Source organism: Oncorhynchus clarkii, chromosome 26, assembly GCF_045791955.1.
Source record: "Oncorhynchus clarkii lewisi isolate Uvic-CL-2024 chromosome 26, UVic_Ocla_1.0, whole genome shotgun sequence".
Lineage (NCBI taxonomy): Eukaryota > Metazoa > Chordata > Actinopteri > Salmoniformes > Salmonidae > Oncorhynchus > Oncorhynchus clarkii.
This window is the reverse complement of record NC_092172.1, coordinates 23,804,552-23,824,551: the sequence shown is the minus strand read 5'-3', so window position 1 is coordinate 23,824,551 and position 20,000 is coordinate 23,804,552. Positions and strand designations below refer to the sequence as shown.

The window sequence follows — 20,000 nt, the reverse complement described above, 5'->3', positions numbered from 1 at the left end:
AGTGTCCACTGCTCTTTGACAACAGGGACTGTCTGGAGGGTAGGGGAGGGGCGTAGTGTCCACTGCTCTTTGACAACAGGGACTGTCTGGAGGGTAAGGGAGGGGCGTAGTGTCCATGCTCTTTGACAACAGGGACTGTCTGGAGGGTAGGGGAGGGGCGTAGTATCCACTCTCCCTCCAGTCTATCTGCAGCAGAGAGCAGGATAAGGTGCAAAGGAATCCGACACTGGGGTGAGGTCGGGCCGTCTGGGGAATAACCAATAGATGACTTCTTGTTCCACTAATTCCTTACACAGTAAAACAAGCTCTCTTGGAATGGAGCCATTCCAATATGTCTATATTAAGTCTGCTGCTGTTAAAAAGCAGGGCAGACAGCACCCTCCAGCCCAGCCCCCTCCCTCCCCCTGACTGCCCCTGGTTCCAGGCTGGCTCAAGAACTCTGCACTGACTAGAGGCTACTGTACTCTCCTGTACTGTATGCCACACTGCCACACTGGAAACCATACAGTATGTCAGCACACTGAAGGTTATACCTAAACAATTATAGGACATTCAGAAGTGTGATGTTTAGGTTATGATAGAACAAGTCCTATGAGACTTTCCAATCATGATGCTGAAGATAAGAATAGAATATGATGAAACATACTACTGATTACTGATGTTCAGTAAATTGGTTAAAGCATGAACATGTTAAGAGTACAAAGCAGAAGAATTAAGCTACTCCCCTGAGAATAGATGTGATCAATGTAGATTCAACAGAAAGTGTGTACTTAATGCAAATTCTTGAGTCTCAAATACCTTCAATGTAATTTAAGTTTGTAAATATTTAAAGTAATTTGATTTGTATTGAATGTAAAATATCCAAGATAAGCCTTGGAGTTGAAATGTTATGTAGGGTACAAAAGCTGCTTTCATGATACTCTCTCTCTCGCACACAGAGGCGAGGACACACAGACACACACACACACACACACACACACACACACACACACACACACACACACGTACACACCCACACTATCCCCTCTCCCAAATAAATGTCCTACTATTCCAGAACCACATTCTTACATTACTACCACCCCTACAAAGTTAGATTTCCAGAAAACATGAGATCTGTGTGGATGTTTTTTGTTAGGCACACAATGAAATAGAAGTGAAAAAATCCTATTCTGGCATGGTCTGGTCATGAAATTCAAAAGGTTTGCAGTAAACTGCTCAAATCCATGGGGACTCCCTCAAACAGCATGGATAATGACAGGAAAGATGCAAACAGACATAAACAAACCCACAAGTGAGTCTGGGCCTGGCATCATTATCCTGCGTATCCATCCCACCTCTATGGGATTGGGAATAAGCAGAATGCCTCTGACCCTCACTGCAGGGGGGCGGGTGGAGTTGTAAAAGAGGTTGGACACGACCTAGTCAGAGAGCCCACCATAACCATGGTGAACAGGCTGGGGGGATGTGAGGAATAGAAGGGTATGAAGTGTAGGAGAAAATGTGAAAAACTATTGGCATATGCCTGTGAAATCCTCCAATCCCTCAACATACTGTTAGGAAAAAGGCCAATCTCTGAGGGGCAGGAAAACACATGCTCTCCACATAGCATTTTATACTGAATTATTTCTCTTCTGATACTTCCATGTGTAAATCATCCCTTATAAAAATATACTTCTGATGTACAGTCATTTTTCTGATATTTTCTCATATAATTCGGTTTATTTAAAACCAACATATGATTTATATTTTATTTTAAACATCTACTGTTTCTGTGAATATAAAAGAACACAAAACAATTCTAACAACCTCACCATTGAGGAGATTGGGTGGGAGACTGAGCGGGAGTCTGGAGTGAGTTAATAAGAGACTGCAGTGTGTCTGGTGGTGGGACAGAGAGCTGGCTGGCTGGCGTTGGACCACCCCTAATCTAATAATGGCATTGTCCACACGGCGGCTGGCTGGCCTCTGGGCTGGAGGCTGGTCAGGAGGGGGCTGGAGGAGCAGGGGAGGACTTCCCCTTCTTCCTGTCCTCTCCTCTGCTCCCTCCGCTCCACTCTGCACATAGACTGAGCCTCTGTCTTCACAATTGCCTCCCAGCTGCTGGGGCTTGGGAAAACAACAGAGTGGGCTCTGTTGTCCGGCAGAAAGCACGATTGTTACGAGGGACCACTTTATTACAGGCACATGAGTGTGCCGAGACTTTAAAACACGCTCAAATGTCATGTGCACACCAAGTGACGGGGAAGAATAATTCTAGAGAAAAAAATACCTAAAAAACAAAACAATTCTGTGTCTGAATAACGGTGCAGGACAGAACGGGCCATTCATTGTGTTCCATAGGGAATGCTTGGACTCTCCTCCGCCCAAAAACAAAAAGGGTCTTTTTTTGCTGCCATGGGCTGAATGCTTTGCTTTGCCACCCCGGCCCTAAGAAAACACGGGCCCCCTTTCTCCCTGCCGGCTGGCCGCACACACTAGATCCTATTAATGCAGCCCTCTCCCTGTGAGTGTGCCCACTGTGGAGGCCGAGGGCTGCGCAGAGCCAACGCAAAGACAAAACAGTTTGCTCAACATTAGCAGGGAAAACACTGGCCGAGCAGAGAGGGAGAGGAAACTAAGTCAACTTCACACTGGAGGATGTGTTCTCCGTCAACTGATATTTTCCTTTGGAGCATGGGGTCCAATGAGTGCCAAGTATAAGGCGACTGGCCACCTTCATTCAGGAAAGGATTATGGGGAGCAATAGAGTTGTAAACAGGTGCTTTATAATGATATTCAGAGGTCATAGAGTATGGCTTTATGTATCATAGCTACGGTTGGCCTCGTTTCACTATCAATAATGAGCTTCTCCTGTTAGGGTTATGAAGTTTATTTAACAGTAGTGTCTTATCACAGAGCTCACTAGGTTCCCTAATGCTGGGTGAGATGCACTACAGCTCCAGTGATCTGCTGTCTTGTGTTGAGTACTGTTATCACTAGCATTGAGCTACTATGAGAGGCTGCAGGGTCCTGGCATAAATGACTAAATCCCAGCGCTGGTTTGGAATCCCCTCAGGTGACTAATTTAAGGCAGACACTCAGGTGTGACTTTACACATTACAACTGTTCATGTGACAGGCCTTGTCAAGATGCAGGCAGTTCATTAACGCAGCCTAAACAGGCGAGGTGTGGGAACACAAAGACGCTGCGCTGCCCTGCTGATAATTACAAGACCGCTAGGAGATGTTGTGTCATTAACATTAATAATGGAGGCGTGTTTATGTACATGCTTACATCACCAACAAAGACATGTGCGTTCCTAGCATATGTTCCCCACACAAATGTGCCATTGTGTGCCAGGCAGGCAGCCTCTGTGAACCCATCACATCGTGTAAGTACTGGGGATGTGTATCTTTCAACGTTTACACTCTCTCCAGTTTGCCATTCACAAGCTAGGGCCCAGTGTCAGAGGAAATGGTGCCTAATGCAATAATAAGTCCATTCAATATCCCCACTCTCTGTGTGTACCTTAACCATGACTTAACAAAGAAAAGGAAGCCGGAAGAGTCTTTCAGTGGCAAAGCAGATGTACGTCGACAAAACCTACAGACCGAATCGTCCCAGATAGCCTGCACTGTTTGTGTTCATAACGTCTGAATTTGTTTTAACAGGCCAGCGACATTACTAGTCTTGCTGCTCGTCCACTTAGCTTAATTTCCAAACCATCACAGCCATTGCTGAGGTTGTATCTATTAAGCCCTTTTTGTGCATCATTAAGTTTTAACAGGGGCGCGATAGCTTTACTGTTCAAATTGCACACAACTTTATTTAACGTCAGCGTTTCTTCTGCTTCCTGACAAGAAGTCACATTTCATAACTAATTAAATTGATCCCTCCCCCCGCCCAACACAGGCCACTAAATGGAATTATTTGCATTCAAGTGTCAATATATTAAATCACAGGGGCTAATGAGTTGGGTCAACGCTTTCTTTTATCTCTGGTCTTGCATGTGCACATCTTCATCAGCTAACAGTCTCCTTTAACTGGTGGGCGAGCATGTTATGTAGGGCTGGATCTATAGAGCTATCTCCCTCCCTGGGCTCAAGCCAAGCTGATATGATGAGGCCGTTAGGGCCCCCGAATAATCCCACTACTGCCAGCCTAGCTAACACCGTCTTGAAACACCCTATCACTCCCTGCTCTATTATTCTCTTGCTATAATGCTAGCAGTTGGTCTGGCTGGGCTAATTGGGGAACTTACACATTCCCTTTAACAATGTCTATTTTGGTGCGTTTTGCCAATGCATTAACAAGAATCTCTTAGAAGATCATTTGCGCCCTGGAAAACAACAGAAACATCTGAGAGGCATAAATTAGGAGCCATTATCGTTGTTCAATTAGCAGCCTCCCTTGTGTTTATCTAAAGTTCATTTGAAATGATTCCCCATTATATGGTAGCAGTGTGCTTTGTTCTCACTAAAATGTTAACCAAATAAAATGTTGGGTGCAATTACCGTTCATTGGATTACAAGGGCAAAGCATATTGTGTGTAGACTACAGTACCGTACAGGCTCCTGAGTGGCGCAACGGTCTAAGGCACTGCCACTCAGTGCAAGAGGTGTCATTACAGACCCTGGTTTGATCTCGGGCTGAATCACGGCCGTGATCGGGAGTCCCATAGGGCGACGCACCATTGGCCCAGCATCGTCCGGGTTAGGGGAGGGTTTGGCCGGGGTAGGTCGTCATTGTAAATAAGAATTTGTTCTTAACTGACTTGCCTAGTTAATAAAAAATACATTTAGGCAGTAAATTGGGTGAATTACTGTATTGGCTTGTGTCACATGATCTTTAGATAGGGTGTGACGGGCAAGGTACCCTATTACAATGACTGTAAATAATGAAAGCTGAGCAGGAGCCAGAGTGACATTTAAAGACTATGGCAACGGGCAGAAATGGACCACTTAGGCTGGGGGTGCATATCTACAAACTGTAGTTAATGACTCCCACTCTTGCATTTGCCCTGATAATCTCCTGTATGTTCCACTATAGGTTAGAATGCTACTCTTGCATTTGCCCTGATAATCTCCTGTATGTTCCACTATAGGTTAGAATGCTACGAGTCATGTTCAAGGAACAAGTGTGACTCAGAGACACACAAACAGGAGAGCCACACAGCACACTGCTGCAGTAGACTTGGAGCAGCACACCTGCACACTGACTAGCATAGCTTCAGTAGCACCTTACAGACAGACAGACAGACAGACAGACAGACAGACAGACAGACAGACAGACAGACAGACAGACAGTGCCCATATAGAGGGGAGAGGGATTGTTGCCTTCATTCAAAAACCAATGTGTGTGTGACACAAAGGACTCTGTGTTTAATTAGGAGGTCCCTATTGGCTGGGCAGACAGGACCCGCTTTTATAGAGCTTCCCCTGTGAATTCTATCAGCGCTTTGCAACACTGGGACATGGAGCTGCATCCTGAAAATCTCTAAACAGGCTGCTATTCTTTCTAATGTGTTTATGTGGGATTTCAAAAACAGACTCAGAGAGACCATGAAAGACTGGTAGGTTAATAAAAGCAAATGATGTATTCAGGAATTTGTGGCTTAGTCTGTTCATCAACGATAATGGTGAAGAAGAAAAAAATGATTAAATTACAGCTCAATGCATGTAATGGAATTAATTCTACCTTGAGACAGACACACGTGTGTAACTTCAACTGTATGCCAATTTTAGCCTTTAAACGCATACACTGTCAACAATGGTTTGATTGTGTAAAGGAAGCTTTTGTTTCAACCAGGGAATTTATTAAAAGTTCCCTAGTCATACCCCCAAAATATATATCAAGTGAGAAAGGAAGCTGCTACTGATTAACCCTCTATTGGGGCCCTGGCCTGGCTAGCCCCTGGACCCTTGGGCTCTGGACCCCTGGGCCCTGGACCCCTGGGCCTGTCATGCTTCTTCAAGCTCTACTGCTGTTAAATGACCACAGCAAAGGGAGGGAGGGAGGGAGGGAGGCCGGCTCCACGGCCCTGGGGATACTGTGCTGCACATATGAGAGGAATCAGGCCCTCACTAGCTCTTGAGCAGGGCCATATGTCTGTCTGTCTGTCTGTCTGTCTGTCTGTCTGTCTGCCAGCCAGCCAGCCAGCCAGCCAGCCAGTCAGGCCCCTGAAAGTAGAGCTTCTCCTCAGGCTCTCTCTACACCTTCTCTATGTTAACACTCACCTATAACACACTGATACACACACACATACACACACAAATACAAGCACGGACATATAACACATAAAGTCACCCACACACATGTACACAAGTTCTGCAGTATGTGTGAGTTGTTGTGTTGTGGTGTTGCTGTGCTTTATAGGAGTGTGTCTGCCTGGCAGGCTGGGATGTGGAGGTGGTTAGCTAGCCCTTGTGTAATTAAATAGTATCTTTAATCTGGGAACTGTCTGCAGCTATTATCATTTAACCCTTAGAAGTCCCCTGCTGTTCCTCCACACCATTTAAAACCACATGTGAGGAAACCTTTTCCACTTTGAAGTGAGGGCTGACAACAAGGCACTGGTCTTTTCTCTTTTAACTAAGGCAATGGAACTTCTTTAAAGCCAAACAACAAGTACCAGCACACTCTGTGCTCTTGGTAGATGCTATGGGGGGCAAAATATTATGGGGAGGAAATAATTATGTTTGTATTAAATTATAGTTTTTTTTAACCTTGTATATTTTTGTAGTAACATAAATAAATGTAATATTTCAATAACCTAAAGTCCAAAATAGCTCCAAATAGAACACAGATATAAGAACAATAATTCTCTATATAAAGTCAATCTACAATAGGCATCATTCCCAGCCAGAGAGACAAATAGAGATGAATAAAGTGTAGATGGACTCAAAATGAGTGGATCAGTGGACGGTATAAGTCCTGGGAGGGGTGTGTATGTAGCCACCTTGTGCAGGCTGGAGGGCTTGGTGGAGAGGGGGTTTGGAGATTGAGGGAGATGTGATTGGGGGATTTGGGGGAGAGGGGGTTGGGAGATTGGGGAGAGGGGGTTGGGAGATTGGGGGAGAGGAGGTTGGGAGATTAGGGGAGAGGGGGTTGGGAGATTGGGGGAGAGGAGGTTGGGAGATTGGGGGAGAGGAGGTTGGGAGAGAGGGGGTTGGGAGGTGGAGGAGTAAGGGTTGACAGCGGAAGTCACGTGGAGGTCCTTCACAGGAGCAGGAAGAGGGAAAGGAGCTCTGAGCTAGATAAGTAGAACCAGACCTGGATTAAAAGAGTGAACCAACAATGGTCTCCATAGAAAACCCATATCAGTGGGATCTTTATATCACTGCTAAACATACGGTGCCAGCTCAGAGTTACAATTATAAACATAGGTAATAAAGTATGGATTGTTATTGTGTTATTGTGAATGTGAGGACAGACAGACACATTGTAATTGACCTAACAAGGTTTTTCTGATTAAAAGCATCCCCCATTTCATCTGGGGAGCTCCATTCCTTAACCTGCACCGTGTGAAGATACATTTCAGCCTTTCAGGGAATATTTATTATCTTGCGTGTGTGTGTGTGTCACTTCGACTCACACCGTACCAGCCCCATCTTTCAGGAATGCATGGACTGCTGCCATCCCCATGCACAGGAGATACACGGCAGCTCAGAAGCCTCGTGAGAGAGCAGGAATTTCCACCTGGCCTATATCTGTGTGAGAGCTCTGAGGGCAGAGGGGCTGGAGGATTGGGGGCTTTGTGGGGATGGGGCCTGTTACTATAGCCAGAAAGCTGCACTCCATCATAGCACGGCAAGGCAGCCCCCCTCCCCCCAAACCTCTCTGACCCCCACCTGTCATCACAACCTCCCAGTTAGTTGGAGCAGACCTTCAAACAATTACCACCCCCAATAGACTGACCAAGAGGTCTTCTGAGTCTGGAGTTGCCACTGGGTTGGATCAAATACAGCCATTAGAGAAACGAATAAAAATTCCTCCAATCCATGGCGATTATCTCTATATAAAAATATCCTCTTCACAGAAACATGTGTTTGGCCAACAACAGCAGTCACCACCATTTTATTAAGTCATTTCATAGACTGCTACCCATGCTGCTAACATATGGCTGTGCTGCCATTCACTCCTATATAATTACAGAAAGCCATATGAAAGACAGCTTGGGCTCTGACGTTAAAATAAAACCGGATTTGTTGCTATTGGGGAGGAATAAAAAGTGGGTGTAACTGTCAAGGAGACAGCCCCTAACAGTCCAATCGAGTGCCGGTCGATGTGGCTGATTGATGCAGAGGCTAAACAAACAGGCAGAACAGAGCTCTGCTTAGTGTCTATTTCTGCCTTTCTGTCTTCTTAACTCACTGGCTTTCCATGGTCGCATTCACACAGCTTTGATGACTCTGTTACGTAAGAAACATATGCTCTGTTACGGATCAGATTTACTTCAACATTTTGCTTTTAATTGTCACAAGCCTCTAGTTGATACCTAATTGTGTTTAGCGAGTTTAATACTTGATTCACATAACAGTAATCTTCTCCCTGAGCGGAATTGGTTTAACAACAACAAGGGACGACTAGAGGAAAGAAAAACAAGTAAAAAAAAAACACAGAGCCTTGAGCTTTAAACTTCTGATAAGCCCCTAACACCGTAATCAAAACATCTGCTATCTTAAAACAAGTGACATTGTAATCCCGAAGGACAAAGACTCAATCTCTCTCCCTCCTCTAAATAGAACTAGATGAAAAGAGAGAGAAGGCCATTCAAAAGGAGACTTGATTAAATTGGACCATGCCTTGTTCCAGACCGCTCTGCCTGTTTCTGCACACCCCTCCCTAACTCCCTCAGTCCTTACATCCCTCCCTCCCTCCCTCCCTCCCTCCCTCCCTCCCTCCCTCCCTCCCTCCCTCCCTCCCTCCCTCCCTCCCACTGTCCTTTCCTCCCACCCTCCCTCCGTCCTTTCCTCCCTCCCTCCCTCCCTCCCCCCCTCCCCCCTCCTCTCTCTCTCTCCCTCCCTCCCCTCTCCCCCCTCTCTCCCCTTCCTCTCTCCATCTCTCCCTCCCTCTCTCCCCTCCCTCCCTCCCTCCCTCCCTTCCTCCCTCCCTCCGTGCCTTGTTCCAGACTGCTCTGCCTGTTTCTGCACACCCCTCCCTAACTCCCTCCGTCCTTGCATCTCTCCCTACCTCCATCCCTGCCCCCTCTCGCTCTCGCTCTCTCTCTCTCTCCCCCTCCCTCCCTCCCTCCCTCCCTCTCCTTCCTTCCTTCCTTCCTTCCTTCCTTCCTTCCTTCCCTCCCTCCCTCCCTCCCTCCCTCCCTCCCTCCCTCCCTCCCTCCCTCCCTCCCTCCCTCCGTCCATCCTTCCCCCCCTCTCTCTCTCTCCCTCCCTCCCCTCTCCCCCTCTCTCCCCTTCCTCTCTCCATCTCTCCCTCCCTCTCTCCCCTCCCTCCCTCCCTCCCTCCCTCCGTGCCTTGTTTAAGACCGCTCTGCCTGTTTCTGCACACCCCTCCCTAACTCCCTCCGTCCTTGCATCTCTCCCTACCTCCATCCCCCCCCTCTCGCTCGCTCTCTCTCTCTCTCTCTCTCTCTCCAACTCCCTCCCTCCCTCCCTCCCTCCCTCCCTCCCTCCCTCCCTCCCCTCTCTCTATCCTCTCTCTCTCCCCTCCCTACATCCACTCTCTCTCTATCCCCTCCCTCCCTCTCTCCCCTCTCTCTATCCCCTCCCTCCCTCCCTCCCCCCTCCCTCTCTCCCCTCTGTCTATCCCCTCCCTCCCTCCCTCTCTCCCCTCTCTCTATCCCCGCCCTCCCCTCTCTCCCTCCCCTCTCTCTCTCCCCCTCCCTCCCTCCCTCCCTCCCTCCCTCAAAGAAAACCTCTGAAAGTGCATGGCATGCCAGGGAGAGTGTCCAGTTACGGTCCTGAAGGTTTTATTTGTACTCCTCCGGTCCGGTTTACAATCCCCACTGATGTGATCAGTTACATCATCAATACAGCACCAGAATCTGAAGCGCTTTCCCCCTGGAGCTAAACTACAAGCACTTTGATGGTGAGGAGGAGGATCTGTAGTAAAGTCCACTGTTCTCCATACTAACAGCAGGGTAACCCAATCCCCCAGTGCTGTTTTACCACTGCTAAAAGTCTGCAACATGCAGACTGGAAGCTTGTTTAGAGTACTAATTCACTGAAAGCTGTTGTATATTAAGAGGACGGGGGCATTTTTAAGAGCAGGACTAACGAAAACAGAGTGCCGCCGAGGTGCCTCGCTACCTCGCCCCGGCCTGCCTCATCCCTCCCCTCATCCCTTTGGTTGGCCATCTTTACGAGCAGCCAGACCAGCCCCACAGAGGACAGAGTAAAACTGGGTCACGAGGGGAGAAAATGTAATGAAGTAAGCATTAAAGGACTTGCGGTAGGATAAACAAAATGTCTAACATGATCAAACTGATTTGAAGTTGTTGTGAGAGTAATCTATGCTTGATAAGGGCCTGGTGAGGGTTGTAAACAAGCAGATAGACTGAGGGGAGTGCAGCAGATGGTGTAAATATGTGTCTCTTTTGTTTAATTGTAGATATAGTGGTGTTTCATCAGGACAGATCACAGGGACAGAGTCTGGGGAAGGCTGCCTTGGCTGGAGACATAGATCTTTACATCTAGGGGCCTCTCTATCTGTTTGAAATAGAGCCATACACTTTCAGTACCTCTCCAAGTGTGGTGGAAGAGATATAACACCCTCGTCACTGAACTGCTCATCAAGGGGAATTTCCAGGTAGCACATTAGTCTTTAGCCACAGCATGAAAGAGTGGAGTGTGGACCTGTCAAAGTATGATGTGTTGTGGTGCTGTGTGAGTGAGTCCAGGAGTAAAGACTCTTTATTAAGGGGACTTGGTCCCAGGGTGCTCTATTCTAGAGGGTATGCTAGTGAGGGTACTGTGCTAGAGAGCAGAGTGAGATCCTCTTTGGTGGAGTGATGGGGAGTCATTTCTCACAAACACACTGGACAGTGACAGCAGCACCACAGCTCTCTGGTCTCTCCAGCAGAAGCAGACATTGACAGTAGGGCCTTTCTCTTGGGAAGTGCACTTGAAAGGGGGATTTTCATGGCCCAGCACTAAATCCTGCTTTTGTGCTTAATGCCGTGTAAATCCAAGGGGTTTGCTTTGCTGCTTTGCCTCCACACATCACAGGGACTGTGGACTGGGGAGAACCCTGGAGGAGTGGAGAGGGAAGGGGGTGAAGAGGGGCTCTGTAGCCCCCTCCACCATTCAACTGGGACCTTTACAAAGTACAGATTTTCAGCAAGGAAAAACATGTTTACATCAAAGTATGGAACTGATAATGAAGCCATTTGTGATGGTGAATTGAGAGGAGAATTATGTTTTAATGATCCTCCTCGGAACAGAGAACAGAGACAGAGAGAGAGAGAAATAGACAAAGAGAGAGAGAGAGAGAGAGAGTCAGAGACTGAGAGACAGAGAGAGAGTCAGAGACTGAGAGACAGAGAGAGAGAGAGAGAGAGACAGAGACTGAGAGAGAGAGAGAGAGAGAGAGAGAGAGGGTGTGTGTTGGTAGTGAGTGTGTGTTGGTAGTGAGTGTGTGTTGGTAGTAGGTGTGTGTTGGTAGTGAGTGTGCGTTGGTAGTGGGTGTGTGTTGGTAGTGGGTGTGTGTTGGTAGTGGGTGTATGTTGGTAGTGGGTGTGTGTTGGTAGTGAGTGTGTGTTGGTAGTGGGTATGTTGGGTGTGTGTTGGTAGTGTGTGTGTTGGTAGTGGGTGTGTGTTGGGTGTGTGTTAGTAGTGAGTGTGTGTTGGTAGTGGGTGTTTGTTGGTAGTGAGTGTGTGTTGGGTGTGTGTTGGTAATGAGTGTGTGTTGGTAGTGGGTGTTTGTTGGTAGTGAGTGTGTGTTTGGTGTGTGTTGGTAGTGAGTGTGTGTTGGTAGTGAGTGTGTGTTGGTAGTGGGTGTGTGTTGGGTGTGTGTTGGTAGTGGGTGTGTGTCGGTAGTGAGTGTGTCGGTAGTGAGTGTGTGTTGGTAGTGGGTGTGTGTTGGTAGTGGGTGTGTGTTGGTAGTGAGTGTGTGTTGGTAGTGGGTGTGTGTTGGGTGTGTGTTGGTAGTGGGTGTGTGTTGGTAGTGGGTGTGTGTTGGGTGTGTGTTGGTAGTGAGTGTGTGTTGGTAGTGGGTGTGTGTTGGTAGTGTGTGTGTGTTGGGTGTGTGTTGGTAGTGGGTGTGTGTTGGTAGTGGGTGTGTGTTGGGTGTGTGTTGGTAGTGGGTGTGTGTTGGTAGTGGGTGTGTGTTGGGTGTGTGTTGGTAGTGAGTGTGTGTTGGTAGTGGGTATTTGATGGTAGTGAGTGTGTGTTGGGTGTGTGTTGGTAGTGAGTGTGTGTTGGTAGTGAGTGTGTGTTGGTAGTGGGTGTGTGTTGGGTGTGTGTTGGTAGTGGGTGTGTGTTGGTAGTGAGTGTGTGTTGGTAGTGGGTGTGTGTTTGGTGTGTGTTGGTAGTGAGTGTGTGTTGGTAGTGAGTGTGTGTTGGTAGTGGGTGTTTGTTGGTAGTGAGTGTGTGTTTGGTGTGTGTTGGTAGTGAGTGTGTGTTGGTAGTGAGTGTGTGTTGGTAGTGGGTGTGTGTTGGGTGTGTGTTGGTAGTGGGTGTGTGTCGGTAGTGAGTGTGTCGGTAGTGAGTGTGTGTTGGTAGTGGGTGTGTGTTGGTAGTGGGTGTGTGTTGGTAGTGAGTGTGTGTTGGTAGTGGGTGTGTGTTGGGTGTGTGTTGGTAGTGGGTGTGTGTTGGTAGTGGGTGTGTGTTGGGTGTGTGTTGGTAGTGAGTGTGTGTTGGTAGTGGGTATTTGATGGTAGTGAGTGTGTGTTGGGTGTGTGTTGGTAGTGAGTGTGTGTTGGTAGTGGGTGTGTGTTGGGTGTGTGTTGGTAGTGGGTGTGTGTCGGTAGTGAGTGTGTGTCGGTAGTGAGTGTGTGTTGGTAGTGGGTGTGTGTTGGTAGTGAGTGTGTGTTGGTATTGAGTGTGTGTCGGTAGTGAGTGTGTGTCAGTAGTGAGTGTATGCTAGTAGTGAGTGTGTGTTGGTAGTGAGTGTGTGTTGGTAGTGAGTGTGTGTTGGTAGTGAGTGTGTGTAGGTAGTGGGTGTGTGTTGGTATTAAATGTGTGTTGGTAGTGGGTGTGTGTTGGTAGTGAGTGTGTGTTGGTAGTGAGTGTGTGTTGGTAGTGAGTGTGTGTTGGTAATGAGTGTGTGTTGGTAATGAGTGTGTGTTGGTAGTGGGTGTGTGTTGGTAGTGAGTGTGTGTTGGTTGTGAGTGTGTGTTGGTAATGAGTGTGTGTTGGTAGTGAGTGTGTGTTGGTAATGAGTGTGTGTTGGTAGTGAGTGTGTGTTGGTAGTGAGTGTGTGTTGGTAGTGGGTGTGTGTTGGTAATGAGTGTGTTTTGGTAGTGGGTGTGTGTTGGTAGTGAGTGTGTGTTGGTAGTGAGTGTGTGTTGGCAGTGAGTGTGTGTTGGCAATGAGTGTGTGTTGGTAGTGAGTGTGTGTTGGTAATGAGTGTGTGTTGGTAGTGGGTGTGTGTTGGTATTGAGTGTGTGTTGGTAGTGAGTGTGTGTTGGTAATGAGTGTGTGTTGGTAGTGAGTGTGTGTTGGTAGTGAGGGTGTGTTGGTAGTGAGTGTGTGTTTGTAGTGAGTGTGAGTTGGTAGTGGGTGTGTGTTGGGTGTGTGTTGGTAGTGGGTGTGTGTTGGGTGTGTGTTGGTAGTGGGTGTGTATTGGTAGTGAGTGTGTGTTGGTAGTGAGTGTGTGTTCGTAGTGAGTGTGTGTTGGTAGTGAGTGTGTGTTTGTAGTGGGTGTATGTTGGGTGTGTGTTGGTAGTGAGTGTGTGTTGGTAGTGGGTGTGTGTTGGTAGTGGTTGTGTGTTGGGTGTGTGTTGGTAGTGGGTGTGTGTTGGTAGTGGGTGTGTGTTGGTAGTGAGTGTGTGTTGGTAGTGGGTGTGTGTTGGTAGTGAGTGTGTGTTTGTAATGAGTGTGTGTTGGTAATGAGTGTGTGTTGGTAGTGAGTGTGTGTTGGTAATGAGTGTGTGTTGGTAGTGAGTGTGTGTTGGTAATGAGTGTGTGTTGGTAATGAGTGTGTGTTGGTAATGAGTGTGTGTTGGTAGTGAGTGTGTGTTGGTAATGAGTGTGTGTTGGTAATGAGTGTGTGTTGGTAGTGAGTGTGTGTTGATAATGAGTGTGTGTTGGTAATGAGTGTATGTTGGTAATGAGTGTGTGTTGGTAGTGAGTGTGTGTTGGTAGTGAGTGTGTAGTAGTAGCAGGATAAGTAATAGGTGGGTCATAGGAGAAGCCTGCTCCTGGCACCAGACTACAGTAAAGCCTTGGATTTCCTCAGACGTCTGGGCTGGGGCAACGGCCTTGACTACAGCCAGCCACTGACCGACCACCCCTACCCAGAGTAGCCAGCCTGTCTGTATCCAACACTCAGCATGGGTGGTCCCTAACCTGACCACACTGTACTGTACCACCTCACCAACACACACACCCAACACTCCCCACATACACATCCCACACACTGGCACTCTCCCTCCTCTCCTCTCCTCCTGCTACCTCTCATGCTGTTTTCTTTCTTTCTTTCAGCAAATATGCCATGTTTATTTATGGTGCCCTCGTTCCATTTTTCTTGGTCTGTGTCTCGTGTGAATACTCTCGCCCCTCCACCCCCATTTACATGTTTTTCTCCATTTTCCATAATTACTTAGGGGAGAAAAGAACACAATCCACTTTGGAGAGAAAACGCATGGCAATGACCACCACCATACACACTGACATTACTCCAATAAAACCTTCATATTCAATCTGAGCTGAGCATAAAACGAGCTATTCTAAGTGCACCTTTATAAATATTTTACTCTTGTTCAAGTACATTAACAAACATTTAAAGGACTAAAACTGAATACTATATTAAACAAACTTCTTCTTCCGTCAAAAACAGTATCTCCTTTAGCCACCACATTGACGTGAACAACGTTTTCCCTCACTAACAATATGCTGTGAACAGTATCTCCTTTAGCCACCACATTGACGTGAACAACGTTTTCCCTCACTAACAATATGCTGTGAACAGTATCTCCTTTAGCCACCACATTGACGTGAAGAACGTTTTCCCTCACTAACAATATGCTGTGAACAGTATCTCCTTTAGCCACCACATTGACGTGAACAACGTTTTTCCCTCACTAACAATATGCTGTGAACAGTATCTCCTTTAGCCACCACATTGACGTGAAGAACATTTTCCCTCACTAACAATATGCTGTGAACAGTATCTCCTTTAGCCACCACATTGACGTGAACAACGTTTTTCCCTCACTAACAATATGCTGTGAACAGTATCTCCTTTAGCCACCACATTGACGTGAACAACGTTTTTCCCTCACTAACAATATGCTGTGAACAGTATCTCCTTTAGCCACCACATTGACGTGAACAACGTTTTCCCTCACTAACAATATGCTGTGAACAGTATCTCCTTTAGCCACCACATTGACGTGAACAACGTTTTTCCCTCACTAACAATATGCTGTGAACAGTATCTCCTTTATCAAATCAAATCAAATCAAATTTTATTTGTCACATACACATGGTTAGCAGATGTTAATGCGAGTGTAGCGAAATGCTTGTGCTTCTAGTTCCGACAATGCAGTAATAACAAGTAATCTAACTAACAATTCCAAAACTACTGTCTTGTGCACAGTGTAAGGGGATAAAGAATATGTACATAAGGATATATGAATGAGTGATGGTACAGAGCAGCATAGGCAAGATACAGTAGATGGTATCGAGTACAGTATGTACAAATGAGATGAGTATGTAAACAAAGTGGCATAGTTTAAAGTGGCTAGTGATACATGTATTACATAAGGATACAGTCGATGATATAGAGTACAGTATATACGTATGCATATGATGATGAATGTAGGGTAAGTAACATTATATAAGGTAGCATTGTTTAAAGTGGCTAGTGATATATTTACATCATTTCCCATCAATTCCCATTATTAAAGTGGCTGGAGTTGAGTCAGTGTCAGTGTGTTGGCAGCAGCCACTCAGTGTTAGTGGTGGCTGTTTAACAGTCTGATGGCCTTGAGATAGTAGCTGTTTTTCAGTCTCTCGGTCCCAGCTTTGATGCACCTGTACTGACCTCGCCTTCTGGATGATAGCGGGGTGAACAGGCAGTGGCTCGGGTGGTTGATGTCCTTGATGATCTTTATGGCCTTCCTGTGACATCGGGTGGTGTAGGTGTCCTGGAGGGCAGGTAGTTTGCCCCCGGTGATGCGTTGTGCAGACCTCACTACCCTCTGGAGAGCCTTACGGTTGAGGGCGGTGCAGTTGCCATACCATACCATACCCGCCAGGATGCTCTCGATTGTGCATCTGTAGAAGTTTGTGAGTGCTTTTGGTGACAAGCCGAATTTCTTCAGCCTCCTGAGGTTGAAGAGGCGCTGCTGCGCCTTCTTCACAATGCTGTCTGTGTGAGTGGACCAATTCAGTTTGTCTGTGATGTGTATGCCGAGGAACTTAAAACTTGCTACCCTCTCCACTACTGTTCCATCGATGTGGATAGGGGGGTGTTCCCTCTGCTGTTTCCTGAAGTCCACAATCATCTCCTTAGTTTTGTTGACGTTGAGTGTGAGGTTATTTTCCTGACACCACACTCCGAGGGCCCTCACCTCCTCCCTGCAGGCCGCCTCGTCGTTGTTGGTAATCAAGCCTACCACTGTTGTGTCGTCCGCAAACTTGATGATTGAGTTGGAGGCGTGCGTGGCCACGCAGTCGTGGGTGAACAGGGAGTACAGGAGAGGGCTCAGAACGCACCCTTGTGGGGCCCCAGTGTTGAGGATCAGCGGGGAGGAGATGTTGTTGCCTACCCTCACCACCTGGGGGCGGCCCGTCAGGAAGTCCAGTACCCAGTTGCACAGGGCGGGGTCGAGACCCAGGGTCTCGAGCTTGATGACGAGCTTGGAGGGTACTATGGTGTTGAATGCCGAGCTGTAGTCGATGAACAGCATTCTCACATAGGTATTCCTCTTGTCCAGATGGGTTAGGGCAGTGTGCAGTGTGGTTGAGATTGCATCGTCTGTGGACCTATTTGGGCGGTAAGCAAATTGGAGTGGGTCTAGGGTGTCAGGTAGGGTGGAGGTGATATGGTCCTTGACTAGTCTCTCAAAGCACTTCATGATGACGGATGTGAGTGCTACGGGGCGGTAGTCGTTTAGCTCAGTTACCTTAGCTTTCTTGGGAACAGGAACAATGGTGGCCATCTTGAAGCATGTGGGAACAGCAGACTGGTATAGGGATTGATTGAATATGTCCGTAAACACACCGGCCAGCTGGTCTGCGCATGCTCTGAGGGCGCGGCTGGGGATGCCGTCTGGGCCTGCAGCCTTGCGAGGGTTAACACGTTTAAATGTCTTACTCACCTCGGCTGCAGTGAAGGAGAGACCGCATGTTTTCGTTGCAGGCCGTGTCAGTGGCACTGTATTGTCCTCAAAGCGGGCAAAAAAGTTATTTAGTCTGCCTGGGAGCAAGACATCCTGGTCCGTGACTGGGCTGGATTTCTTCCTGTAGTCCGTGATTGACTGTAGACCCTGCCACATGCCTCTTGTGTCTGAGCCGTTGAATTGAGATTCTACTTTGTCTCTGTACTGGCGCTTAGCTTGTTTGATAGCCTTGCGGAGGGAATAGCTGCACTGTTTGTATTCGGTCATGTTACCAGACACCTTGCCCTGATTAAAAGCAGTGGTTCGCGCTTTCAGTTTCACACGAATGCTGCCATCAATCCACGGTTTCTGGTTAGGGAATGTTTTAATCGTTGCTATGGGAACGACATCTTCAACGCACGTTCTAATGAACTCGCACACCGAATTAGCGTATTCGTCAATGTTGTTATCTGACGCAATACGAAACATCTCCCAGTCCACGTGATGGAAGCAGTCTTGGAGTGTGGAGTCAGCTTGGTCGGACCAGCGTTGGACAGACCTCAGCGTGGGAGCCTCTTGTTTTAGTTTCTGTCTGTAGGCAGGGATCAACAAAATGGAGTCGTGGTCAGCTTTTCCGAAAGGGGGGCGGGGCAGGGCCTTATATGCGTCGCGGAAGTTAGAGTAACAATGATCCAAGGTCTTTCCACCCCTGGTTGCGCAATCGATATGCTGATAAAATTTAGGGAGTCTTGTTTTCAGATTAGCCTTGTTAAAATCCCCAGCTACAATGAATGCAGCCTCCGGATAAATCGTTTCCAGTTTGCAGAGAGTTAAATAAAGTTTGTTCAGAGCCATCGATGTGTCTGCTTGGGGGGGGATATATACGGCTATGATTATAATCGAAGAGAATTCTCTTGGTAGATAATGCGGTCTACATTTGATTGTGAGGAATTCTAAATCAGGTGAACAGAAGGATTTGAGTTCCTGTATGTTTCTTTCATCACACCATGTCACGTTGGCCATGAGGCATACGCCCCGCCCCTCTTCTTACCAGAAAGATGTTTGTTTCTGTCAGCGCGATGCGTGGAGAAACCCGTTGGCTGCACCGCTTCGGATAGAGTCTCTCCAGTGAGCCATGTTTCAGTGAAGCAAAGGACGTTACAGTCTCTGATGTCCCTCTGGAATGCTACCCTTGCTCGGATTTCATCAACCTTGTTGTCAAGAGACTGGACATTGGCAAGAAGAATGCTAGGGAGTGGTGCACGGTGTGGCCGTCTCCGGAGTCTGACCAGAAGACCGCCTCGTTTCCCTCTCTTTCGGAGTCGTTTTTTTGGGTCGCTGCATAGGATCCACTCCGTTGTCCTGTTTGTAAGGCAGAACACAGGATCCGCGTCGCGAAAAACATATTCTTGGTCGTACTGATGGTGAGTTGACGCTGATCTTATATTCAGTAGTTCTTCTCGACTGAATGTAATGAAACCTAAGATGACCTGGGGTACTAATGTAAGAAATAACACGTTTAGCCACCACATTGACGTGAAGAACGTTTTCCCTCACTAACAATATGCTGTGAACAGTATCTCCTTTAGCCACCACATTGACGTGAACAACGTTTTCCCTCACTAACAATATGCTGTGAACAGTATCTCCTTTAGCCACCACATTGACGTGAACAACGTTTTCCCTCACTAACAATATGCTGTGAACAGTATCTCCTTTAGCCACCACATTGACGTGAACAACGTTTTTCCCTCACTAACAATATGCTGTGAACAGTAGCCCCGGTGCTGTCTAAAGGCCTGCCACGTCGCTCAACTGGGATGGTATAATTTCCAAGGCAGCATTTACCAGCCTCTTTCATGTCTCCACCTCCACCATCCAGACACTTCTCTCTCTACCAGCAGCAGCATGCTTCATTAGGTGTCGCTACTTTCTCTTCCCTCCATCTTTGTTAATTAGGATGTGATAATTATTCCCCTCCGTCTTTACCCCTCCCAATTACCGATGGCCAATTATCATGTAATGTGAATGACGACTGTAAGACAGAAGTGACAGAAGAATGAAGCGAGAGAGAAAGAAGGAAGGAGACCGAGAGAAAGATAAAGGAAGACAGTAAAGTACCAGTGTAATGTCTGTCAGACAGAATCCCATAGAGGAAACCCACGAGATTAGACATGTGGCCTGTGGTGGGGTGTGGCTGGGGAAGGAGAGGCCAGTGAGAGAGTGGAAGGGTGAGGGGAACACATGAACGAGCCACTGACCTGAATCTGCTGCTGGAGGATATTGATTTTGTGCTGCTGCTGCAGAAGCTGCTGCTGTTGTCTGGCAATCTGTAGATAAACACCAGAGAAGAAGAGTCACGACAGTCAGAAACATGTTCCTCTCATCTCAGAGTACTGTGCATGCTTATACCACTCAGCCAGGCCGGGGACTGGCAACTGACACTAAGGAAAACATGACACTGTAACTGCAGGACAGTATTTGCAAACAAGAAGTCATGGTGATCTGAGCCCCATTACAACATATCACCACCTGCCTAAAGACATGACAAGTCAACAGTGGCCTTCAGCAT

At 47.3% G+C, this 20,000-nt stretch overlaps 1 protein-coding gene across 16 annotated transcripts in view; it reads right to left on the bottom strand.

Moving 5' to 3' along the window:
- LOC139384325 (transcription factor SOX-6-like) overlaps positions 1–20,000 on the bottom strand; it is a 193,195-nt gene that overhangs the window by 54,389 nt on the left and 118,806 nt on the right. For all 16 annotated transcript variants that reach the window (XM_071129020.1, XM_071129016.1, XM_071129023.1 and 13 more), the window contains one exon: positions 19,690–19,758. In XM_071129020.1, the coding sequence (XP_070985121.1) occupies positions 19,690–19,758 (69 nt within the window). The remainder of the gene's footprint in view (positions 1–19,689; positions 19,759–20,000) is intronic.